A 7848-nucleotide genomic window follows, 5' to 3' on the forward strand; every position below is an offset into this window, starting at 1 on the left:
AAGCCACGGCACCCCTGGGTAAAAAGCAAAACCACGTTTTTTCAGTTGCAGAGTTATGTGACTGCCAGGTGCTGTCAGACACATCTTTGGTTCAGTGAAATGGTCTTTTCTTTTCTCTGACAAATCCTCCCAATTTGGCCTTGGCTGCTGTGGGAGCCTGGCTACTACTGTGCATTCCAGAGGTGGATTTGAGGTGGCCCCAGCAGATGTCAGGGTGGGCTTGTGGGTCCTATCATGGATATGGCTCTCTCAGGAGAGCCCAAACACAGTGACAATGCTCTGGGATGAATAAAGCCATTTATTCATTCAGAGGAGGTCCCTCTCCTACCAGCCCTAAACCAGCTACCAGTGTTTTCAAATCACCAGGAGATGGAAATCACCAGGAGTTTTTTTTCCCTCCTGGTCAGTTTCCTGCTTGTCTTGATCCCTACTCCTTCCCAACCAGGTCCTATTCTCTTCCAGCTTCTCATCCAGCCCCAGAAATACTGGACGATGTAGAGCTTTTAGGTGAGATGGTTTGGGAGCCACATAGCACATCTTGCATTATGGAAAACCAGGGGATCTCCTCATGCACCCCACAGGGTTTTCCCTGTTTTTTCATGGCCTCTCCAGAATTCCTCGTGGGAAAAGTGCAGAAGAGATAAAAACAGTGTTCTGCAATTCTGGCTTTTACCATCATGGTTTCACCTGGGAATCTTAAATCTCTGGGTGAAGAGACTTTTAAAAGAGGCGTTGTTTTAGGCCCCTTAGCTGAGAGGGGAAAGCGAGGCAGAGAGGTTTTGTGTTCTTGCTGGGATTTTAAGCCTGTGTGAGAGGGGCACATGGCTCCAAGCAGTGCTTTTGACAGAGGGGCAATGCCAGGAAGGCCTGGGGAGGGTGCTGGGAGCTTGTGCCTGCCAAGGGCACACAGGGATGCCCTGGGCTGGGGGATGTGGGGCTGGCTGGGCAGGGCCCTGTGGGCGCTTGCTGAGACCTACGAGGTCCTTCCTCCTCTCAGCATCTTTTGCTTTAGGCTGTGATTTTGCTGCCCCCAACAGTCTGCTGGTTTTGAACCTGCCCAGTGCTCTCCCACATCAGGATGTGGCCCTGGAGAAGTGGCATGTGAAGGGTCTGGTCCCAAACTCACCCTGTGGGACCCACTGGGGTGCTCCCATAAAGCTGGTGCATCCCCACGTGCATGTTTGGGGTCACAGGGACATGGCCTTGGAGTGACACCATGTAGGTGAGGTCATGGTTGTTCTCTCTTCATGCCTGAGCAAAGATTTCAATCAGGGCAGGATTTCAGTGCCAGGGTTTCACCTGGACAGCCCATCCTGAGCACCCAGAATTACAGTGTGCAGTCCCAATCAAAATGGGTCCATGAATTTAATCAGCGTTTACATGGTTTAATTGAAGATTGTGCCCCTTTGCTTACATCATCTGCCGTGGCTTATCACTCTCACCACAGTGTAGAACAGAGATTTTTGCCCCACCCCCGAGAATGTATTTCAAGAATGTGGTGAAAAAAAATACAGAGAATATGTAACTTTTTCTGGAAATACGATATTTCATGAGGGAAATTTGAAGGCTAGAGTAACCGAATTCCAGGCAAACAGGCATCAGTATTGTTAGGAAATACAGCTCTCTGCAGGGCAAAAAAGAGTGGTATGCCAGGTTTAAATAGGGATTTATAGCCACTGACTGCAAATTACCTTATAAAATTACTGAAACCTTCATAAAGTCATTAATTATGCGTTAGTCTTGATTGTCATTTATTGCACTTCTTAATTGTTCCGTAAACTTTTCTGGATTAAAGGGTGTGTTTCAAATTGACATGAAGCTGTTTTATTGATGTAAATTAACAGAGTACTTTACATAAGGGACAACTGAGGGACCAGCAGCAGAAGAGTCTCTTATCCATTAATAAAGGCAACACAGGGCTGGTGGTGTGATTTCAAGTGAGTGGAGTTTTGTGGAATGATGAGTGTGCAGGCAGTAGTTATAAATCCTTAAAATCAGGATTGCTATCAGTACGGAGTGTGACAGCGGAGGCAGAACACACACTGTTAATCATTCTGTTTAAAATAAGAGGAGGAACAACAGATAGAGAAAACATGGAAAAATCTGGTGGAATTTCACTGAGTCCATGTAGGTCTTCTGTTAAGTCTTTTCCAAGACAGAACATGTTTCACGTGTTTTCACTGTTGTTTTTTCAGTTATTAGCATTTCATTTATTAGCGCTTCCTCGGGCTCACGAGGAGCTGTAGCCACGTTCCACCACTCCAACCCCTGTACCACCATCATGTCACCAAGCACGTGGCTCTGTTTCTCCTAAAAGGTGCTGGACTTCATGGGATCTACAACCCAGCATGCCCAAAGCCCCTTTTCTTTGAAGCTAGTCTCAGCTCTTTGGGTTTCATTCCGTACTGTTCTGTGGAGGCAGCGTGATTCCAATCATACCATTGCTGATTGCATAAAATATGCCCTGAATCCAACATGTTGTGTTAAAATCTGGTGTCTGGGCCCTGTCTGATTCTGAGCAGAGTAGCTGTTGGATTGTGTTCCAGCCATCCTCAACCCAAGCCAAGTTGGGAGAGACTTGACTGGGATATCGGTGAGGGGTAAAGACCATGAAACCTCTGCTGTGATTGATGGAGTTGTGCACTGTGAGGACAAATATGCACAAATACCCAGAATAGTAGGGCCTCAATTCAGCTGTATCTGGCAGACTTTTCAGCTCAACTTTCAAGAAATATTGTTTTTAATTGACCTTCGTGTGAGTAATTTGAAGAGCCAGCGCTGCTTTTCGCAAGGAGAGTTTCAAGCGTGGAAACTCCCATCATATGTAAAATTAGTAATTTTACTGTATCATGAGTGATTAAACCTGACCCCCAGGGAGCCAAAAATAATGCTGTGTGACTTCCTTGCCCAATTAACACAGAACAAATGTGAAAATGTGTACATTACAGCAAATTGTGTGCTAATTGGCCTCAGAGAAATACTAACGATGAGGAAGAAATGGGCATGTAATTTCAAACATATTTGAGAGGTTTCGCAGTCTGCTTGCAAATAGGAGGGAAAAAAATCGAAATTTGACAAAACCATTATTTGTTATGATTTATTCACTCAGCTCCAGTCTTGAACCTAGGAGTATTGGTTTCTCCTTCTAATGACTGCATACAGCATTTAGCTCAATGCTATTTTTTGGCATAGTGTCATAAATATCTATTTAAAAATCTTGTCTCTATATGTGTATCTAGGGTTAGGTGCTTTTCTTTTCCCTTTTTCTCATGAAAATACCTCTAGATGCAAGACAATCTCCTGCTCCCTTTCCCGAGGAGAATATTCTGCTCAAGTGCAGTGGTAGGACTGTTCTCCTTGGGCAGCAACCTCTCTGCCAGGACTGTACATCATTTAAGTACTGGCTTAAGCAGAGAATAAATGTCTGTCTGTTCAGGGGAGAATTTCAGCTGGTCAGGGAAGTTAGATCTGACCCACAGACTTAAGGAATCCAAGATGTACTCACTATTCCTAAAATTAAATCTCTTCCACTTCATTTTCTATCACGTTTAGAGTTTATATATGACATTTTCTCTAGGCTTTCACTATGTCTTAGGAATAAAACTGATTGAAGGTGTAATTTGTAGGCTAGAGGTAAATCCCATCTTTCCATACTTTCTTCTGTCTTCCATAAGTACAGAAAGCAGAGCTCTGGGCTTTTCCTCTGCAGCAAGAATATCCCAGAATTTGTTGCTGGAGCTGCAGGCTGATGCACTGAAGTGTGATTTGGTCACAGTGAAACCCTTTTGTAAGAGATAGAAGGTCAAACATGTCCAAAATTAAATGATGCAGTGCTATCAAACTGAGGTGTTTCAGTAATTTTCTTTGATGATTTTAGCCAAATCATGATGTCCCTAAGAAACACCACGATTTCACAGAATTAGCTTTTTTCTCCTGGAAAAAAAACTGGAACCAGCATTATTTTAAGAGCCTGCTCCTCCAGACTCGACATGTGGAAAAGTTCCCAGGGACCTTGGAGGAGTTGTCAAGTGGAGAAAGCAGTGTCCTGGCAGCAGGACTCCTCCTGGTTTAGCTCTTGCTGAAGCTGAACAGGTTCACTTCAAACTTTTGGATTTTTTGGTTGATTTGCACTGTCCTCTACGTGTTAAGTGAGAACAGTGCAGTGCAGCACTTAGCTCTGATCTTAAATTGTTTCTGCCAAGCAGGCACAGAGACAGAAGCGTCTTTTTCACATCCCTGTGAGTTCTTTGGGACATTTATAGGAGTTAGTACCGTTTATTTCCCAGTTAAAGATTTCCTTGTGGTTGTTGAGAGGCTTAATGGCTTGGAGGTCTTGTATAAAAACTTTGTAGATGTCACCAGTATTTTGTCTTTCTGGTGAGAAGAGCTGTGGTGGAGGGAAGGGCTGGGGAATAGAGAGGGGCTGTAAGGCTGTGGTTCTGCTCGACTTCTGGTGGGACTTTATGGACAAACCCAGCATCCCCAAAAATGCCAATTGTGTATTGCGGAGTGTTCAAATTAGTAAGAAGCTTAAAAATAACATCTTTTGGAAGACTTGTGAGTGTGCAACAACCGTTTCTCATTGGAAAAATTGATTTTCACTAGTGTTACAGTGTATATTTGAAGTGGAAGTTGTCAGAACTAAGTGGTGCTGGCAGGGGAGTCTGCAGAAGCAGAAAGATGCTGGCCCCAGGAAAACTCTGGTGTGTGATTCCTGTTGAGAATTTATAGGAAATTAAGATGTGGCAATCATCAGTTTAGAGATGAAAGAAGAGGATGATGTGAGAGGTTGGGTTCGTGGCCGAGTTTGGTGTTATTTCACTTGGTTTTACTGGATTTCTTCAGAGGGGAGTAGTGGCCTGGACACTCGGTGAGCGCCACTGCCAAGTCGTTTCCACTGATTAAGGACTTAGAAAAATCCTTTTTGTTGCCATCAGGGGGAGCTTTTGAGATCTTTCAAGAGTGAAAAAAAATATTAAAAAAAAAAAAAAAAAAAAAGAAAGGAGGAAAAAAAAAGAAACGTCCCAGCTCAGAAACAGAGATCTACAAACCAGCAAGCAGCCAGGAGCTTACCTGTGGCTACAACTAAGCCAAGGAAACCAGGGGAGATGAATTCCTTAGGCTGAAAAATTAGAAATATTGAGAGAGGATTTTTTGACTCAATCCACCAATAAAACTAATCATTGATTTTTTTTTTTTTTTTAATTATTATTTCCAAAAAATAACCCAGGAGTCTTTGGAGCACTCAAAAGCCAAGTCCTCCTCTGTTGCTACAGCTTCTGGAAGGCAAATGCTCTTCAAAAAGCTTCTCTCCTTCTAGCTCCTGATGATTCGATGGGGACCTTTGATGCAACATTTGGATTAGCTGCACACAACTGCACTGAGGGGGACCACAAAAGGGGGAGCTTGGCTGATTGCATAACTTTGAGAAAATAATAAGAGGAAAAGAAGGAATTAGAGAGAGAGAGAGAGAGAGTGGAAAAGAGAGAAAGAAAGAAAGCAATTAAAAAAAAATATCTGAGACTCAAGTTTCAAGACTCTTTATGTGCTGCAGAGGAGCATAAGGTTTACCAGCAAAGTGCAACGGGGAGTCTGAGAGGAGAAATAGCTTTCTCTTTTGCCAAGAAAAAAAAATAGGAATGTGTGTTTTGGACTGGACTGAGAAAGAAAGCTGGGGAGATTGCAAAAAGGGGGGTGCAGGATTTTTGTCACATTGATCCATTCATCTTGATTGTCTTCTTTAAAAAATAAATAAGGGTGGGGGAAGTGATAGGGGGAAAGAGGAAGAGAGGAAAAGAAGGGGGGAAAAGGAAAACAGCAAAAGTGTTTGAACCTCTGGAGCTATCTGCTCCTTCAAGCTGATTGATTAGTCATGATCCCTGCAGTTTTAATGGGAATCATTCAATTGGGAAGGTGGAGCACCCTAGAGTAGATTAGCATATTCTTGTTTACTCATCTTCTGAGGGGCTTTTTCTCTTTTCTTTCATTTTGTGGAAAAGAAGGGAGGGGGGGAGGTTGGGGGGAGGGAGGGGGTTGTGGCTTATGTTATAAAGGAGGCCAAAAAAATAAATAGATTAGAGCATCTTTTGGGGGGAGGGAAATCAGTGGGTCTGAGTCCTGGAGAAAGCTGGGGGGTTGTTTTGGTTTTTTGTTTTGTTTTGTGTGTGTGTGAGTGTGTGTGTGTGTTTTTTTTAAGAAGAAAAAAATAAAGGGAAGAAAATTCAGCAGAGAAAAGAAGAGAGAGAGGAATTCCAGCTGTGGAGGAATAGAGGAGAAGAAGACAGATAGAGGAGAAGAACAGAGAAATACATTTCAACCAAGAAGGAGTTTTGATTTATTTGATTTTTATTTGTTTTAAGGAGAAAAAAAATCTATAAGCAGGAAAAAGAAAGAAAGAAAAAGAAAAAAAGAAAAGAAAAAGCAACTGAGAAGGGTTATAAAAAGAGCAAATACCAAGAAGGGTGAACAAGAGAAGAAAGTCAAGGCAAGGAGGAGCCCAAAGCTGGCAGATCGGGAGGATTTGCAGGGGAGAAGGGGGGGGAAGATTGGAAATGCAGCTCTGGAGTTTGCTGCTGCCTCTTGCGCTTCTCTGTACAGCCCTAGCCAGTGGACCCGAATGTGGGATGGACGAGCGCTCCCGCAGGGCACGAAGGGACACCAGGCACAGCCGCCAGCTCCTCCACACTGCCCCGGGCACCTGTGCCACCAGGTTAGCCCGAGGAAGGCGCTCCACTGCTGGGCTGGAGCCTGGGCATGTCCCCCGCAGGAGGCAACAGCGGGAGGTAAAGGACGAAGAGGAGTCCCTTACCCCGAGCAGGGCGCTCTATTTCAGTGGCCAAGGTGATCAGCTGCGGCTGAAGGCAGACATTGAGCTGCCCCGAGATGCCTTCACTTTGCAAGTGTGGCTGAAAGCCGAAGGAGGACAGAGATCTCCGGCTGTCATTGCAGGTAGGTAGCTGGCCGTGCCTGTGTGCAGCATCCCCGCTCCGCGCCGGGAGCCGGCGGAGCAGGCGGCTGGAGGCGTGCGTGTGTCCGGGAGCGGGGTGTGCACACCCAGCCCCGCGGGAGTGCCCCGCAGCACACGGGGGATGGCAGCGCCTCTGCGAACACGCTGGGCTTGCCTTCACCCCGCCAGATATTCCGGGAGATCCCGGAGCTCTGCGGACCGGCTGGAAGTATAGGCTCGCAGGAAAAGTTATGTAAACTTTTGCATAGGGGAAATAGCAGTGCCCTGGGGTAGTTTCTGTCTCTCTGGGTGCGCGGATTGAGGTGCAGGTAGAAGAGCCAGCTCTTACGGTGGGGTTTTGTCTAATTTTCAGGTTGGAAAACTGTAAGTAGAGCATTTGAAAGTGCCTTGTTTGTATGTATGGAAAGAAATGTATGTGACGGGTGTGTGGCTGCAAAGAAACGCATATCTAAGGTCCCCCTACGATTTCCTTGGTTTTATTGGCTTTTTAGTGTACTCTGCTGTTAGCTCTTTAGATGCAGTGTTAGCATGTGGTTTCCAAAAAGCTATAAAGGAACTTTTTGGCTATTGTGAAACCTCAAATGAATCAAATGAGTTTATAAAGTTCCCAACCCCTCGACACTCAGCTACGGCTGGGACTCGCACTGCAGCTAGAGGATGTGTGGAGTATTTTTGTCTCCCCTTAGAAATGGCAAGTGTAACATCAATGATTCTAAGGTCAAACAGCCCTATAAAATCATTTAGTACTCAAAGCAGCTACCAGTCTAAGCTGTCTGAGCTGGATAATAACAAGGAGTATTGCACTTTTCTTATTTAAATTTTATGAGCCCATCCTGAATTTGGGTCCCTCTCCCCGCGTTCGCGCCCTCTCCCCCTCCCTC

At 44.9% G+C, this 7848-nt stretch overlaps 1 protein-coding gene across 1 annotated transcript in view; it reads left to right on the forward strand.

Moving 5' to 3' along the window:
* Positions 1-6033: 6033 nt before the first annotated feature.
* The window catches only part of PAPPA (pappalysin 1), a 182364-nt gene continuing 180549 nt past the window's right edge, over positions 6034-7848 (forward strand). The window contains exon 1 of the mRNA XM_008638326.2: positions 6034-6948. Within this exon, the coding sequence (XP_008636548.1) occupies positions 6552-6948 (397 nt within the window). The 5' untranslated portion in view covers positions 6034-6551. The remainder of the gene's footprint in view (positions 6949-7848) is intronic.

This window comes from Corvus brachyrhynchos, unplaced genomic scaffold, assembly GCF_000691975.1.
Source record: "Corvus brachyrhynchos isolate BGI_N302 unplaced genomic scaffold, ASM69197v1 scaffold305, whole genome shotgun sequence".
NCBI lineage: Eukaryota > Metazoa > Chordata > Aves > Passeriformes > Corvidae > Corvus > Corvus brachyrhynchos.